This window comes from Propithecus coquereli, unplaced genomic scaffold, assembly GCF_000956105.1.
Source record: "Propithecus coquereli isolate 6110/MARCELLA unplaced genomic scaffold, Pcoq_1.0 Scaffold316, whole genome shotgun sequence".
In the NCBI taxonomy this organism is placed as follows: Eukaryota; Metazoa; Chordata; class Mammalia; order Primates; family Indriidae; genus Propithecus; species Propithecus coquereli.
Window position 1 is genome coordinate 2460977 of NW_012148797.1, and position 17953 is coordinate 2478929.

Genomic DNA, 17953 nt, shown 5'->3' on the forward strand with positions numbered 1-17953 from the left:
GCTACTCGGGAGGCTGAGGCAGAAGGATCGCTTGAGCCCAGGAGTGTGAGGTTGCTGTGAGCTAGGCTGACGCCACGGCACTCACGCTAGCCCAGGCAAAAGAGTGAGACTCTGTCTCAAAAAAAAAAGGATACATGGGGAAAAAACCCAGGAAAATCCAAGTATGCACAGGCTGATCTTCAGTTCTTAAAGTTTTACTTTTTCCAGGTGGTAAGTCCATAGGACCAGCTTTTAAAAACAAGACCTTCATTCGTTTGTCTGTTTTCCTCCTCTAGAAACATTAAATTAAGTAGCAAACCCAGGTTATTGTTATGAAGAGTCTCCTGACTTCTAAATATTACCTAGGACTGGTGGCTTATGTGTTTTGAATTGTAAGATCTTAAAAAGCTTTCTGAATCCTCTTTTATCCTTTATCATGTAGAGACTAACTATAAAAACAGTTCTCTGGCTTGCTCAGGTCGAGTAAGAAGTATTAGGGTGGTTGTTAGGAATATTTATTGTAAAATGTTGGATTTAAGTCATGAAATATGAATATATCTTTCTAATCTCAAAATAATTATTTTCAAGAAATATTTTAGCTAGTTAAATAACAATGAAGAAAAAGTTAATTGGCTTTTTGTCAGTTTTAATGTTAACCAGCTGTCTTTTTTTGTATTAAATATTGAGAGAAACACTTTGCTTTTAAATTTTTGATCCAGCTGGCAGGAACTATACTAGATAATAGGCATTCTTTGGTGCTTTTCATATTGTGAAATCTACTAAAACTATGTTTACTATTAGTAACTACTGATGAATGCTTAGACTAATCAAATACTGTAACTTCAGGTTGAAAAAACTGTCTGGGATTGGGAACTTATGAACGATATCAAACCAATATGGCAGAGACCATCAAAAGAAGTAGAAGAAGATGAATATAAAGCTTTCTACAAATCATTTTCAAAGGTAAATATTATTTTAGAATTCCCTAGATTCAGGTTATTTATGAGTAGACAAAATATCACCCTGTTTAGTAGAATATGGTATATAACCATGAGTGATATGGTCCATCCTCATTTTTCCCACTGAGAACATTGAAAAAAAGACCTTTAGGCCAACTATAATATGTCTGCTTCTAAGAGTATAGATGAAATAGTCATGTATCAAATTAAAATCTAATTTATTAACTCAATCAAAATTAAAATCCCATTTAAATTTCATAAGAACTTTTGAAATTTAGCGTCTCATTAGAAGATGGTCTTTGAGAGTGATTGGTTTCCGGAACAGATCATTTTTACTTTAGTTGAGAGTTTGTTTGGAGGTTCTAGCAGGCGAGCGCAGCTACTCGTATACCCTTGATCAAAGACCTGTCCTCCTCTAGCGGGGAATCTCATCCTCTTCGACTGAGCGTGCAGCTTCGGGAGGGACGCACATGGAGCAGTGAGGGAGGAAGGGGACACTTGCCTAGCCAGCCATATCAGCCAAATCAACCCTGGCGATCAATGGGGTGACAGATGTTGCAGCCAGATCGCCCTCACATCCTGCTTCAGTTGAATTATTACACTCAACTATTTCAAAATTGCAGTGGTTATTAGAATTGATGCTAGCTCTTAGTTAATATGATAATGAAACTTTACAAAATAACAGTGTTTAAAACATTTTATGACTGTTTCAAACACACTTGGTTTCCTTTTTAATTTTTTGTATTTTGTAATATGTGTATGTATTTTTTTAATTATTCTGAGGAGTCTGTAGGCTTTACCAGATTGCCAAGGCATTTGTGTTACAAAAAAAGATTAAGAACCACCTACATAGGTAGATGTTTCATTTCCACCACAAAACCCATAAAACACGAAATCAAGTTACTTAATGGCTTTTAACATAATCTTAAAGAACTTACTGACAACATTAAACATTCATTGTGAGATCCTGTGCCTAAGAATAATTTCTAAATCTGTATTTCCTTGCCTTTTTTTTTTTTGGTGGGTGGGGGGAGGGTTGGTTGGTTTTGTTTTTTTACTGATCCCTTCTTATAACTCTTAAGAATCTAAAACTGGCATTGATTAAGGTTATTTCAAGTTAATGTTTTCCCAAACAGCATTTTATACAAGTAATAGAATACTTTAATGGATTTAGCATAGCTAGATAAAACTTAATATTCTATGACTGTATTTGTTCTTTACTCTTTATTCCATATCCTTTAAATTTCAACTCTTGAAACTCCCTTGTTTCTGTCTCCACTTTTATTTCCATGAACTCTAAAGCCTAATGTATAAACTTAATTTCAAATAAGGTAGCTGTATTTATTAAAACGATGATGTGAGCAACATATGTGAGTTAAAATATTTTAGAAGCCATATTAAAAATTAGAACAGGTGAAATCAATTTTAATAATGTAATTCATTTAACCTAACATACCCAAAATGGTATTATTTTAACATGTAATCTGTATAAAAATGAATAACAAAACATTTTACTTTCCTTTTTTTTAATTTGTACTATGTCTTCAAAATGTATTTTACACTTAACAGCACATCTCAGTTTGGACTAGCCACATTGCAAGTGTTCAATAGCCATGTGTGGATACAGTAATGGAGATCTAGGGAATTTCTGACTTTCATGCTTCACAGGTATTTACATACCTTTTTATATCCACTGCCAGAGACCAAATTCCATGGAAGAAATCTGTTCTTAAGTATTTTTTGTAGTTCAGCAGTGCACTCATGAAGTATTGTGTATAATTTTGTCATTTAGGCAGGGTGGTGGTTTAGGAAAACCTATTCTCTCACACATGGAACTTAGGCTAATCCATCCTTCCCTGAATTTAGAATAATGTTACTGACAGTCATCATCAAAACAACCATATCAAGCCAGTCTTGGTCATTTCTTCTCTCCATGCCATCCCACTCTTTTCTTCTTTCTCTTCTTTTTTTTTTTTTGTAAGAGAACTTTTTTGTTAGTTAAAGGTTAAACTAAATGTGTACCACATAAGAAATTGCTTAGCCTTTTTCCTGTGCTATTTGAGTGACTAAGATACCAACTTTCCATAGGAAAGTGATGACCCCATGGCTTATATTCACTTTACTGCTGAAGGGGAAGTTACCTTCAAATCAATTTTATTTGTACCCACATCTGCTCCACGTGGGCTGTTTGACGAATATGGATCTAAGAAGAGCGATTACATTAAGGTGGGTTTTTAAGTAGTATAAATTACATTTAAAATTTGAAAGTATAATTTCCAGAAAGTGACTGGGTTTTTTTGGTCTCTCTCTAGCTGTACGTGCGCCGGGTATTCATCACAGATGATTTCCATGATATGATGCCCAAGTACCTTAATTTTGTCAAGGGCGTCGTAAGTATCTGAAGATTGAGAGAAGGGGGCGTTGGAGTGGAGGTCTGGCAGTGTTAGGGCTTTTTCATTTGGCTTTGCCTTTTTTCAGTGTTTTTGTTGCTCACTCATTTTTCTTTTACCATGTGAAGGTGGACTCCGATGATCTTCCCTTGAATGTTTCCCGTGAGACTCTTCAGCAACATAAACTGCTTAAGGTGAGTGTCTCCAGGAACACTGGCCACTTTGCTCTTTGGGGTTCAGAGGGCAGGCTCCATTTGTGGAGGTACCACATTTCGAGTCTATTGCTTGACTCTTCAGATAAAGAACTTCCTTTCCCTCTGGGATTATCAGATCCTGAGAATCTTGATTCTTTCCCCCTTCCCCAACATTTAATAAAATGTAAAACATTATTAAATGTTGGGGGAGGAAGAATCAGAGAAAGAACCATACAGTTAACACCCATATAGACCCACTGCCTGGCCCGCAATTAAGTTTGTCATTTAGGTCCTATCACATAGCCACCCGTTTTCCATTAAACCTTTTTCCTCCCAGTGCCTCCATAATAGGAAGAATCATTAGTTTTTTAATTTTAAAGTAGCCTATTTATTCACTTAATTTAAATCCTAGAAAGAGTATCAGTGAGTTCTAAGGTTAGAATATAAACATTAAAGCAATCTTTTGACTATTTCCACTGACAACTTAGTTTCAGCTCAGTCTGACATAGAAATGCTTCACCATTCCCTGCCCCTTCATAAATGGCAATGACAACACCCTCTGTTTGTATCTTTCACCACTACTCCCCAGGTACCTTGCGTTCTCAAAAGTAGTGAGATGAACTTTTCGAATCAGTTATTCTTTAATTTTGCTTAGGTGATTAGGAAGAAGCTTGTCCGTAAAACTCTGGACATGATCAAGAAGATTGCTGATGAGAAATACAATGATACTTTTTGGAAAGAGTTTGGTACTAACATCAAGCTTGGTGTAATTGAAGACCACTCGAATCGAACACGTCTTGCCAAACTTCTTAGATTCCAGTCTTCTCATCATCCCACTGACATTACTAGTCTAGATCAGTATGTGGAAAGAATGAAGGAAAAACAGGACAAAATTTACTTCATGGCTGGGTCCAGCAGAAAAGAGGTGAGACGAACACCAACTATCAGGAATCCTGGCATATAGCTGGGGACTCACAGCCAGCTCTTCAGGGGGGAAAAAAGGAAAACTTAATTCTGTATACATTAACTGCCCTGTGAGTTGTATTTAACTCACGCTAGTTTTGAGCCTGGGGCCTCGTCAAGCATATGTAACTCACACGTCTCTTTTCCTTGGGAGCCGCATGAACTAATTTTCAAGTTACATATAACTCATGAACAGAAAACAATTAAAAATAACAAATTTTTCATTAAATTAGAAAGGATCGTTTTATTTTTGAAGTTTTTATTCTATTTTCATAATAAAACACTGTGGTCCCCAAGGAAAAAAAATTTTTTTTTCTGGTGTGGCAGTCAATGTGATAACTGGAGTAGTTATGAGGCCTGGTCAGTCATGGACAGGAAAGTCACCTATATTCGCTGCACCTGTTAATTCTTCACCTATAAAATGGTGTAGTTAATACTATGTAAACATAGCTACTAAGATGAACAACCATGCCAATGCTAGGCTTGGAAAACTTTGTTACATCTCTTTATTTCGTAGGCTGAATCTTCCCCATTTGTTGAGCGACTTCTGAAAAAGGGGTATGAAGTTATTTACCTCACAGAACCTGTGGATGAATACTGCATTCAGGCCCTTCCTGAGTTTGATGGGAAGAGGTTTCAGAATGTTGCCAAGGAAGGAGTGAAATTTGATGAAAGTGAGAAAAGTAAGGAGAGTCGTGAAGCAATTGAGAAAGAATTTGAGCCTCTGCTCAACTGGATGAAAGATAAAGCCCTCAAGGACAAGGTATTCTTCTGGAAATTACATATTGTGAAAATTTTAGCACCTGCATTTAAGAAAAAAATTGTTTTGTCAACAAATTAAACTGCAATTGGTTATTTTGTAACCATTAAAATTGTGAAGAACAATGTTTTAATGATATAATTAAGTTAGCGAGAGGAAGAACTTAAAATGTATGAAAGTGGTCTCTAGTTTAATATTGCTTTTGTAAGAATTTTAGTTTTTATAGGTTAGATTTAAGTATTATGTTTTTAAAAGTTAGTGTTTAAGTATTTCTAACTAAAAAATACAGATTATTAAATGACAGTATCTCCTAAGGATTACAAAACCTGAATGAAAGCCATTTTTATGACTTGCCCCTATGTTTATGATCTTAAGTGACAAAGTCTTAGAAAGCTGAAATAGAATTACCCAATGACCTTACCTGTCAATACTCATTTACACCTAACTTTTGATTTCTTATCCTAAGATTGAAAAGGCTGTGGTATCTCAGCGCCTGACGGAGTCTCCATGTGCTCTTGTGGCCAGCCAGTACGGATGGTCTGGCAACATGGAGAGGATCATGAAGGCTCAAGCTTACCAAACCGGCAAGGACATCTCCACAAAGTAAGCGTCCTCTGAACGTCCCCGCCAGTTAGCTCTTGTCCGTCTTTTGGAGATAATGCCAGCTTCTATACAGACACTAATGGTTTTTTGTTTGTTTGTTTGTTTTGAGACAGTGTCTCGCTCTGTTGCCTGGGCTAGAGTGCCGTGGCATCAGCCTAGCTCAGAGCAACCTCAAACTGCTGGGCTCAAGTGATCCTTCTGCCTCAGCCTCCCGAGTAGCTGGGACTACAGGCATGTGCCACCATGCCCGGCTAATTTTTTCTATGTATTCTTAGTTGTCCAGCCAATTTCTTTCTATTTTTAGTAGAGACGGGGTCTCGCTCTTGCTCAGGCTGGTCTCGAACTCCTGACCTTGAGCGATCCTCCCTCCTCGGCCTCCCAGAGTGCAAGGATTACAGGCGTGAGCCACCGCCCTCATCCCAGAGATTAATGTTTTTAAATGTCCACCACTGTCTACTATAAGGTGGACAAGTCTACAAAAGGATTTCTCCTACATTAGATTGATAAAGAAAAGGTTTTCAACTCACGATTTTATTGTTTTATAGTATTTTATGTATAAATGGAAATTTTCTTGGTTTGTTATACATGTTATCTTTTGTATTAGATTATATGCCTGGCCTGGCATCTGGACTTATTTTACATTTTTAAATATAATGCTTACACAGGTAAATGACAATAACATTTCTCAAATGAGTTAAGTCTATTTTAAATCACAATGCCCCCTGCGCATTAAATTATAGGTACCCAAACAGAATGTCCCACAGAGTAAAGGTTTATAAAGGACTTGTGAGTTAAGTATGTGAACTTAAGGGCCAAGTACTATAGGTACAGGGGGTTTGGGTACCCTTCGAGAAATAAAATATTTTATGTCTTAATTTCACAGCAGTTGCCTTCAAAAGACATCTTCCCTGCTGTTATTCTCTCTTCTACTTGGAATATCTTCTTTCTGATTTGCTACCTAGTCATCTTTTTTTTCACCAAGGCTTAGCTTAAGGATTTTCTTTTTTTTTCATTCTTAAAGCCCTCACAAGTATAGTCTCCATTCTTGTCATGATTCCAAAACTCCATATACATAGAATGACGTTAGAATTGGCATTATCACTCACCAATGTATAATGCATTTTAATATAAAATGCTAAAATGCTGCCTATGTATGTCTTGCCTCTTGACTAGACTATAAATTCTAAGTGGAGAGTAGTGTTCTGTGTATCTGATATCCCATTGCCACAACATAATAGCCATTCAAAACATGTCTACTTACTTACTTCAATAAATTAGCAACAGGAAGTTACCTTACATTTAGCAAACATTTGAGCACTTAACTGTGTCTATACACTGGTGGTCAAAAGTAGACACAGTTCCTGTCTCTAACATTCAGAGTAGTCAAGACAACAAAGTCTCTAGTCCCAGCTACTTGGGAGGCTGAGACAGGAGGATCGCTTGAGCCCAAGAGTTTGAGGCTATAGTGTACTATGACTACATAAGTACAGTCGTCCCTAGGTGTAGACAGGGCAGTGGTTCTAGGTCCTCACACCAAAATCTGTGCATACTCAAATCCCATAGTCTGCTGTACAGAACCCACATATACAAAAAGTCAGCCCTCTGTATGTGTGGTTTTTGCATCCTGAGTGTACTATATTTTCAACCTGAGTTTGGTTTTGGATGCAGGACCTGCAGATATGGAGGGCCAACTGTATTTTTTTGGAAAAAATTTACATATAAGTAGACTCTCAGAGTTCCAGCCTGTTCAAGAGTCAATTTGAACATCTTGATTTTTTTCCCCCCAAGTGTTATTCTCTGTAATTATGAAAGAATAGGGGAAGTGTATGAAAGTGTATGAACCCTAAAATTTGTTACTGTTTATTTTTATCCCTTAACAGTTATTATGCCAGTCAGAAGAAAACATTTGAAATTAATCCCAGACACCCACTGATCAGAGACATGCTTCGACGAATTAAGGTGAGTAATAAATACTACAGCAACCTTACTTGTCTTTGAATTTGAATACTTTGTATTTTTAATGTTAATCAAGTGCATCTCCTTCCCTCTCAGGAAGATGAAGATGACAAAACAGTTTTGGATCTTGCTGTGGTTTTGTTTGAAACAGCAACACTTCGGTCAGGGTATCTCTTACCAGACACTAAAGCATATGGAGATAGAATAGAAAGAATGCTTCGCCTCAGTTTAAACATTGACCCTGATGCAAAGGTTTGTATCCCCAATCGTCCCACATAGGTTGGCTGGCTTTCTTTGTTTCTTTATGTTCTTTCAGAATAGGCTTCTCATGATTAAGTGATGTAGCTTTGCCTGATTTCCCTTTTTGAAATAGTTTTCTTGGATGTTTGAATCCCCATAGTGTCAGGCATTGCACTAGAAATTAATAAGTTTTCTTTTCCTATCCTCCTTCACTTTTGCCTTTCTCCCTTTGTTAGCTTGACTGCTAACTCTACTTAGAGGATTTGCTTTGTAGTTCTGAATAAAGAGAAGTGATGTTAAAGTATGATTTTACACATGTAAATGAGCAAAGCGAAAGTAGATCCACGGCATTAATATGCCCATAAATGTTGACCTTAGGTGGAAGAAGAACCCGAAGAAGAACCTGAAGAAACAACAGAAGACACAACAGAAGACACAGAGCAAGATGATGAAGAAGAAATGGATGCAGGAACTGATGAAGAAGAACAAGAAACAGCAAAGGTATATTAAATCAAGAATGAGACTTGAATTTTTAGTTCTTAAAAAGAGTTTTAGGCCGGGCGCGGTGGCTCACGCCTGGAATCCTAGCACTCTGGGAGGCCGAGGTGGGCGGATTGTTTGAGCTGAGGAGTTCGAGACCAGCATGAGCAAGAGTGAGACCCCGTCTCTCCTAAAAATAGAAAGAAATTGGCTGGACAACTAAAAATATATAGAAAAAATTAGCCGGGCGTGGTGGCACATGCCTGTAGTCCCAGCTACTCGGGAGGCTGAGACAGAAGGATTGCTTGAGCCCAGGAGTTTGAGGTTGCTGTGAGCTAGGCTGATGCCACGGCACTCACTCTAGCCAGGGCAACAGAGTGAGACTGTCTCAAAAAAAAAAAAAAAAAAAAAAGAGTTTTAGTTCTGGTGAAGGTAGGACCCATGTAACTTACAAAAGTTAGACTGTGAACCTTATACAAACCTGCCTTAAAATAGGTATCTATCTAATATCAAATTCGAAAGCTTGAGCAAATCACTTTTTCTCTCTTTAAAAAGTATGTAATCTTGTCACTTCCTTTGTTCCTCTATTTTAACCAGCCATTCATCTTCTGGTTTTCCTATTTTTGCAGGAATCTACAGCTGAAAAAGACGAATTGTAAATTATACTCTCACCATGTGGATCCTATGTGGAGAGAGAATGTGAAATTTAAGTCATTTCTTTTGGGAGAGACTTGTTCTGGATGCTCCCCCAGTCCCCTTCTCCCCTGCACTGTAAAATGTTGAGATCGTGGGTCACAGGAGGAAGTGGGTTTTTTTAGTTGAATTTTTTTTAACATTCCTCATGAATGTAAATTTGTACTATTTAACTGACTATTCTTGGTGTAAAATCTTGTCATGTGTATAAAAATAAAAAAGATCCCAAATACTCAGTGTTTTGACTGTATTTTTATAATACATTGCCTAGAACTACCTGACACTTTGCTACTTTTTTTTTTTTAATCATATGTCTTGGGTTCTTTCTTTTCCTTACAAAAGTGACTCATGCGTATCAAAGAAAAGTTTTTTTAAAAATCAAAGGTTGAGTTGGACAGGGTGACTGGTAGCTATAGTCCCAGCTACTCAGAAGGCTGGGACAGGAGGATTGCTTGAGCCCAAGAGTCCAAGGCTGTAGTGTGCTGTGATTGTGTTGCATTCCAGCCTGGGTTACAGTGAGACCTCAAAAAACCAAATGTTTGAGTTTAAAAATCAAAGATTTAAAAAATCTCCCATAGGGAGAAGAGAGAATCTTTCTTACAGAAGAATTCCAAATAACACATAGATACTCCCTCTTCCAGGGCATGTAATTTAATCCTCCACTCCGTTTTGAGTGTGGCTAGACTTAGTGACTCACTTCTAAAGAATAGAAAGGGAAAAATGGTAACTTTTACAGTGGAGAAACCTGGCAGACACGACCTTAACCAAGTGATCAAGCTTAATGTCAGAAGTAATGTATACCCCATGATAGGATATGATGAGAAGGGTGCTTCACTTCTGTGGTATTCTTTCCAAAAACCCGTAATATCAACCTAATGCTATGTCAACAGTGCTCTTCAAGTTTCAAGATCGTGAAAAAGGAAGAAAGACGGAAATACTCAGGTTGGAGAAGACTAAGGTACGTGATAACTAAATGCAGTGTGATACCCTAGACTGGATCCCAGAAACAAGGCATTAAATGGAAAAACAAATCCAAATAAGGTCTAGAGGACAGTTGAGAGTAATGTACCAATACTGGTTTCTTTGACATACCATGGTAACTTAAGATGACAACATTCATGGAAATAATGGGTATATACAGGACCTCTATCATCTAGTTTTTCTATAAACCTAAATGCCAATTTTTTTAAGCTGTCTTTGAAAAAAATCACCCAAAATTCTACCACAGAGATAACTATAAGGCATTGAGGGACGATCCACATTGAGATATTTTATTCTTTTGAAATGTACTCTTATTTATGGGAGAAACAGTTTCTAATTTGACTATTACAACCATATGAGATGGTAGTCTTTTATTTTTTTATTTTTTTGAGACAAGGGTCTCATTCTGTTGCGTGGGCTAGAGTGCAGTAGCACAATCAGCTCACTATAACCTCAAGGTCTTGCTTTGTTGCCCAGGCTGGTCTCGAACTCTTGGCTTCAAGTGATCCTCCCACCTTGGCCTCCCAAAGTGCCCGGATTATAGGCATCAGTCACCAAGCCCAGCCTATCTTGGACTTTTTCATGATTTAAAAAATCTTTTATTACAAAGAAATAGCTTAGCACTACTTTTAATTTTTGATGTTTGTATATATATCACAGATTTGGTTCCCCAAAAAACAATGGCATGGAGTTTAGGATATAGAGTGTTTATTAAGGAGTGCCCACAGATGCACACCTGTGGAAGGACAGGAACTGAGATCGAGCAGAAGTTAAGCTGCAATGTAGGCCCAAACACAGTGTCAGTAAACCCCACGGGGAGTTGTGGAACTAAAGCAGGCCCATCAGAGTTGCCCATCCCTCCTGGTGTGCTGAAATGGCCAGGCCTTTCTGCTCTCACCTCCATCAGTTATTGGATGTGGGCCCCTTCAGGAGGCGTGGCTTTGAGCAAAGAAACTAGCTGAGGCAATCCTTGCAGAAGCTGACAACGGAAAGCCGCTCACTGACAGTGCTCCTAGTGCTGCAGGGACAAGCCTCCCTTAGGGAATCTAGGTGGCACATTTCCACGCCCACCACAATGTATATTTTTCACAATGGGGGTCAACTTCAAAAGGGGAAGAAAATATGTATCTTGGTGGAAGTCACTTAGAACCAGCACTTACTGAAATAAAGATGGCATTTTATTTTAGTAACTAAAATTAATTTTTTGCCTTCATTAAGTCGTTGTCTTGTAGGCGATGGGTTCAAATCATGATTATGTCAGTAGCCGGATCATTTACTCTGTACCTGTAAAAGGAAGGTATAGGGGAGCTTCTTAAGTGTGGCCCACTGCATTCCTCCGAGACAGGATCCTCCCCCTGCACATAAACTGGCCCTAAGGGTCGGGTCCTTTGCACAAAAGGTGAACAATGCCCCAGCCCTTCATTCTAGAAAGTGATGAGGGCTCCTCACTGGTATCTACAAAGTACATTAACAAAGCTCTCCAATTTGCTGTTCATATACTAAAGTCAGCAGAAAACTATTAATACAATTTGAAAATATCAGTTAATACAATTTGAAAATATCAGTTTAACAATAAGAAATAAAAACCCCATTTAGCAAATTAACTAAACTAGTTTATGGTTTTTAAATGATTTTATTGTTGATTTACATTCAAGACAACCCACATAGTATCTTTGCAAATACTCTGTCTCACATGATATTCAAGACTAATTATGTTCCAAATCATATTCAAGAAGTAGATGATAAACACTTCGACAGTTTTCAAGAAATATTGGTCAAACCACAATTAAATTTCAATGTACTGAGCACCTCCTCTTGCACTTAGCATTGGACTAGGTGCTTAAGTATTAATAGTTTGACTCAATAAATGTTTAAAAAATGCTTACTTAAGATATAATATTATTCACAGAATTCTTGGCATAGTTGTATTTAAGTGTCTACTGCTGAGAAATTTGAGGTTCGTGTTGTCTCTCTTTCAGTCCCAAAAGCTCTGTTTTGAGTTCTCCAGGCTTCGGTGGAATTTCAGGTATCGTCTATAAAAAACAAAAACCATAGGTGTCAGTGCTTTCTTTGACTGTAATTTAATGTGACGTGAAAGACTTTAAAGAGTAAAAAAAAACAAAAAGTCACCTGCTTGCCACTCAATGATAAATATTATGAGAACCTGTGAGACCCTTTCTAACCTTGTATTTATAGGATTCCATCATCCTGGCAATGTCTTAAGTACTACAGGCCTCACAGAGGGATGGTTTGCCACATTTGAAAAATTCATTCCTGCACTATCCACTGACTTTACCATGTACCTGGCACAGAAAATAAGTATTAGAAATTAATACATTTATTCAAAAATATTAAGTGTCTGTTATGTGCAAAGCATAAGGCAGTGAGGAAAAAAATACAAAATCCTTGCCTTCAAGGAAGGTGGTCCGATAGGTAAGGCATGAGGTGACTTTTTTTTAATAATAGCTTTATTGAGAGATAATTTACATACCATACCATTCACTGATTTAAAGTGTACAATTCAATGGCTTCTGGTATATTCAGAGTTGTGCATCTATCACAATTAGTGATAAAATTACTTGTGCATCTAATTTTAGAACATTTTCATCGCCCTCAAAAGAAACCCCATACCCACTAGCAGTCACTCCCATTTCCATACAACTATTTCCAAACAACTATTAATCTTTCTGACTGTATAGATTTACCTATTCTGTTCATTTCATATAAATGGAATCATATGTGGTCCTTTGTTTCTGGCTTCTTTCATGTAGCAAAACATTTTCAAGGCTTATCCATGTTGTAGCATGTTATCAACATTTCATTTGTTTATTGCTGAATAATACTCCAGTGTATGGATATACCATATATTTATCCATTCACCAGCTCATGTGCATTTAGATTGTTTCCACATTTGGGCTAAAACAAATAATACTGCTCTGCACATTCATGTCCAACTTTTTGTGTGAACGTATGTTTTCATCTCTGCTGGGTATAAACCTAGAAGCTGAAATGCTGGGTCATATGGTAACTCTATGTTTAACTGTTTGAGGAACTGTCAGACTGTTTTCCAAAGGAGCTGCACCATTTCACATTCCCATCAGCAGTGCATGAGGGTTCCAATTTCTCCACATCGTTGACAACACTTGTTATTATCCGTTTTATTACAGCCATCATAGAGGGTATGAAGTGGTATCCCACTGTGGTTTTGATCTGCATTTTTCTGATGGCTAATCATGCTGAGCATCTTTTCGTGTGCTTACTGGCTGAGAAGGTGACTTCTGAACAAAGACATGAAGGAGGATGAGGGAACCAGGGATGCAGTTATCTAGGAGTGTTTCAGGTAGATGGGACCACAGGTGCAGAGGACCTAAGGCAAGAGTGTGCCTTCCTGTTTGAGGAAAAGCAAGGCTGTCAGTATAGCTGATACAAAGTATTCAGGGAAAGGACAAGAGGAGACAAGGGCAGAGGAAAAAAGGGAGTGGGGACATAAAAGTCTCCAGTGGCTTTTACTTTGAAATGGGAAGATATTGGAGAGTTTTGAGAAGAGTCACATGACCTGACTCAAGTGTAAAAAGATGACAATGGTAGCTTTTTTGGGAATAGACCATAGAGGAGCAAGAGTGGAAGGTGGAAGACAAGTCGGGGAGCTCTTGCAATAACTAAGATGAAAGCTGACTGACAATGGCTTGAACTGGGTGGTAGCAATGGAGGTGGTGAGAAGTGGCCAGCATCTGAATGTACTTTTCAGATTAGTCCAGTGGGTTTTGCAGCTATGTGCTAGCTTTGAACCTGAACAACTAGAAGAATAGTCGCCTCCTTTGCTATTCTAATAAGCTGAGCTGGACAACTAGAGCCAAGCACCTTTAACAGTTCTCCCTAAGACAACACTGAGCACAAGCCCTGGGCAGCCATCATGGTCGTCTACTCTGGACTCTGGTTGTCAGACTGAAAGACTTGTGCGCAGGCTTTGTTATAAAAAAACAGAGTGGTTGGTGGTTGTTAACAATAGCAGAAAATAGGTGCTAGAACAATACCAAAAGACATAGGTAAATAAATGACTTAAATGTTAGCATCGCATACAGCATCCTATACACAGCCAGCCATCCTGGACTTTGAGTCCCTACAGAGGTGTCCCACTGCCAATGTCACTGCCCAGTCAGACTGAGGTGGCCTGAGACCCTTCAGTATTGATGTTCTAGAGACTGGCTTCATGCTGCCTCCTCCAAGGTACAGGTAGGTAGCCGCTGGTAACAACCCTTGCACATTCCCAATTAAAATAAGAAGGGGGAATCAAAGGTCAGTTTCCTAGAGGCAGATCCCAGGTATTCCTTCCTTTGTAAACCCTGCCTGATGTCTATTCCTGCACAAGCTGGAGATTAAACTGCATTTCTGTGGAAGGTTCTTGCCACTTTGTCTCCATTAGGTATCTTTGATGCTTCACTAGAACTCTTAAAAGAGAAGCAGTCTGTTGAAACTCGGACTTGGGGGGGGGGGGGGAAGGGCAACATACGTAACCTAAACATCTGTACCCCCGTAATATGCTGAAATAAAAAAAAAAAAAAAAAAAAGCAGTCTGAAATGGTAAGAAAGAGCCATTGCGGCATTGTTTGTACAAAAACTACATACCACCTAAATGTCAATATGGGATTGATCAAATAATACATGGAATATCCATATTACGAAACACTGCAATGGTTAGAAAGAAGGCTATTTACATACATAAATGTCTACTCATGTAGATGTTAACCAAAATAAATTACAGAGAAATGTGTATATGAACTCCTACTTACATGGGGAAAAACACTCCACAAACTATAAACTCTGTGTGTGTGTGTGCACGTGTGCACATGCATGCATGTGTGAGCATTAAAAAACTGGAAAAAAATCTGGAAGGCTATACACCAACCAATAAATGGTAGTTACGTGTGGGGAGTAGACTGGAGAAAGAGGGTTGTAAGTGGGAAGTTTCACTTTTTACTTAACACACTGGAATTCAATTTGAATGTCTTACAAGAGTTATTGTATTATTTTATGAATGTTAGGTCCGGAGCCGAGAGAGAGACACACGAAGTCTCATGTGTAGCAAAACGCTGTTTATTTTGAGTATCTGGGTGTAGATGGGTGGAGGCTGAAAAAGGCATCCACTCTGTGGGAGGGGAAAGCCTTGGGTTTTATAGAGGGTTTCTCAGGGGGGCGTGAGTACCTGGGCCAGAACAGCCATTGCTATAAAAAATTTATTTAAACAACCAATTTCCGGGACCCTTGAGTCAGTCTCATCCTGTAGAGATAAGGGAGGGGGGTAGTTCCCTCCTTATGGAGGGGAATAGGAATGTCACAGCTGTCTGTTAGATTTTACAACTTCCAGAGACTCTCCAGACTCCTGAGGCTATTGTTTCACAAACCTCCGTTTTCCATTAACCACATTCCATCCTATACATACTTTTTGAGTTCCCACCTGGAACAAACCTAACAATGAACAGAAACAAAAAAAGAGAAACAGCAAACAGAAAGCTTAGGCTTCAGATCCTTAATTCGATGCCTCACTAAGCTACGTGACTTTGAGAAACCATCTTGACTCTTCTGAACCTCAGTTTTCTCACCTGAAAACAAGGATAAACACCTCCAAAACTGTAGTGACAATTAACTAATATTAGAAACACAAATGGTTGATTCTCTGTGTTACCTGTCCAGGCAAAGTCGAAGCAGAAATGACTGCTCCCTATATGGTGCTTCAAACCACTATTCATGTCTATAGTGTAACAGCACACTCTCGTAATTAATTGCACTGTATTTTCTCACCTCCACCTCCCCAAGACTGTAATTCCTAAAAAGCATCTCGAATTCCCAGTTCCTAATTCAATGAATGCTTATTAAAGTTAATTTAAATTTCTCCATCCTTTGAATGCCTATATCCATGCATTCTTCACTCAATATTTACTGAGCATCTACTACATTCCAAGTTCTTCTCTAGGTGATTGAGATACAAGAGTGAACCAGATAGACATAGTCCCTTCCTGGAGCTTATATTCTAGTGGAGCAAACTGACAAAGAACAAATAAACAGACAAATGAATACAGTAATTGCAAATCGCCACAAGTGCTCTATGGAAACAAAGAACCCAGAAGGAACAGCAGAGGACGAATCCTTTGGGAGCTGGCCAAAAGACCCTCATTGCTGGAGGGGATATTTGAGCAAAGATTTGAAGTTTTGAAGAATGAAACCAAGCCAAGTTGTGGGGAGGAAAAGCAGGCCAAGGAGAAGGAAGAGAATGGCCCTGAGGTAGGGACAGGTTTGCTGAGTTTGAGATACAACAAAGAAGTAGGTTTAACTGCAACAGAGGGAACAAGGGGGAAATGGCAGGAGATGGGCCAGCGGTAGGCAGCGGCCAGACTGTAATACCTCACAGGCCATGCGTTCTTCTAGATGCAATGGGATGCCATCAGCAACTTTTAGGCCCACCCCCGGCAGATGTGATCCCAATTTCGTTTAGGATCACTTTGGCTGCTGTGAGGAAAATGGAGTGGTCCAGGAGCTAGGACTAAGGGACCCTCCTGCACTCACCAGGTCCGGCCGGTAGTACCTGTGCACCACTTCGGCCCCCGCGCACATGGCTAGGAGGCTGGCTGCGAACATTTTCAAGTAGGTGGCGAAGGGCACGCCCGCGGGCATGGTCGGCGGGCTGGACGGGGAGGGAAAGGGCAGTGTGAGAAGGTTCTCCACTCACGACGAAGCTAAGCCCGGGGCTGAGGGGCTGCAGGTAGCACTGGCAACAAGCCCCACAACAACGGGGGTGTGAAGTGCAGAACAGCTGGGTTCTTCCCCATCCCTGCGCCTCGGCTTCCTCCTTTATGACATGAGGGCACTGAGGGGACGAACGCCCCTACCAGGCCCATGCCCAGCCTTCAATCGTTCATCAGTGTTGGGGGCCTGAGCAGCTCTTGCTGAGCAAGCGGACGGCCGACACCGGTGGTTCCCCCGCGCCTCTCCAGTCTCTAGGAGAGGAACTGCGGACGCCACTACCCCCTGCCCCTGGTAGACGCGACCGGAGAGACACTGTACCGCGAGGTGCACAGGTGTGGATCGCGGGTCAGAGGGCGGGCGGAAGTGCTTTCAGGAGCCGGAGCGGACTGCGAGAGGGCCGGACGGAAAATACAGGAGCCGAGGACCAAGCCGGACTGGAAAGCGGAGGGACGCCGGTGCAGGCACGTGACCCCGGCGGAAGTGGGCGCTGGGAGAAAGCTAGAGGGGTTTTTTTGCCCCCTAGTTCCCGTACTTCCCAGCCCGGCGCTCCCGGTACCTCATCCTGTAGATGAATTTCCCTGCCAGATGTAGTGTCTCAGGATTGGCTCTGGATTAGTCCGTCATTCGTTCTTTCGCACACTCAAAGGAAAGTGCACGTGTTTATCACCTTTTAGGAGGGGTGGAGAATCACACGTCGAGCCAATTGCGTGCTTTTATATGCGGTCACTCTAAAGTGAGTGAAGTTACAAGCTCTCACTGTCCTTGTGCCTGGCGTCTTTTGATGCCTGAAATAGAACGACACCCAGACACCTATGCCCTTATGTTATCTGTGGTGCTGCTGGGGAAAAAGGAAACCTGCAATTTATTTAATCCAGGTATTTTTACATTGTTTTGATTATGGATTGATTTTTTTTTAAGCAAAAAGCACATGACTGAATTTTGAAGAATTCGGTTGTATGTATGAGTCAATATACTAATTTTTAAACAATTTTGTGGGTATATTTGACATACAAT

General features: G+C 39.7%; 2 protein-coding genes across 2 annotated transcripts in view; one reads left to right on the forward strand and one right to left on the reverse strand.

Moving 5' to 3' along the window:
- The window catches only part of HSP90B1 (heat shock protein 90kDa beta (Grp94), member 1), an 18657-nt gene extending 9208 nt beyond the window's left edge, over nucleotides 1-9449 (forward strand). Inside the window, exons 8-18 of the mRNA XM_012650260.1 lie at nucleotides 828-942; nucleotides 3027-3164; nucleotides 3251-3328; nucleotides 3457-3522; nucleotides 4178-4447; nucleotides 5003-5248; nucleotides 5712-5848; nucleotides 7729-7807; nucleotides 7901-8056; nucleotides 8423-8545; nucleotides 9154-9449. Coding sequence (XP_012505714.1) covers nucleotides 828-942; nucleotides 3027-3164; nucleotides 3251-3328; nucleotides 3457-3522; nucleotides 4178-4447; nucleotides 5003-5248; nucleotides 5712-5848; nucleotides 7729-7807; nucleotides 7901-8056; nucleotides 8423-8545; nucleotides 9154-9183 — 1438 coding nt within the window. The 3' untranslated portion in view covers nucleotides 9184-9449. The remainder of the gene's footprint in view (nucleotides 1-827; nucleotides 943-3026; nucleotides 3165-3250; nucleotides 3329-3456; nucleotides 3523-4177; nucleotides 4448-5002; nucleotides 5249-5711; nucleotides 5849-7728; nucleotides 7808-7900; nucleotides 8057-8422; nucleotides 8546-9153) is intronic.
- A 2632-nt stretch (nucleotides 9450-12081) lies between these two features.
- LOC105815126 (chromosome unknown open reading frame, human C12orf73) lies at nucleotides 12082-17281 on the reverse strand. Its single transcript, XM_012650261.1, has 3 exons — nucleotides 17258-17281; nucleotides 16760-16877; nucleotides 12082-12231 (listed from the first exon to the last, which is right to left on the reverse strand). Exons 2-3 carry the CDS (start codon nucleotides 16865-16867, stop codon nucleotides 12136-12138), a joined length of 204 nt encoding a protein of 67 aa, XP_012505715.1. The 5' UTR covers nucleotides 16868-16877; nucleotides 17258-17281; the 3' UTR covers nucleotides 12082-12135.
- Between the last annotated feature and the right edge of the window lie 672 nt (nucleotides 17282-17953).

Bases quoted from the DNA above. Each gene is read 5' to 3' on its own strand.
- LOC105815126 (XM_012650261.1), bottom strand. From the start codon at position 16,867: ATGCCCGCGGGCGTGCCCTTCGCCACCTACTTGAAAATGTTCGCAGCC. The intron at 12,232-16,759 runs GTGAGTGCAGGA...TGTTTTTTATAG, and splicing joins GGTACTACCGGCCGGACCTG to ACGATACCTGAAATTCCACC.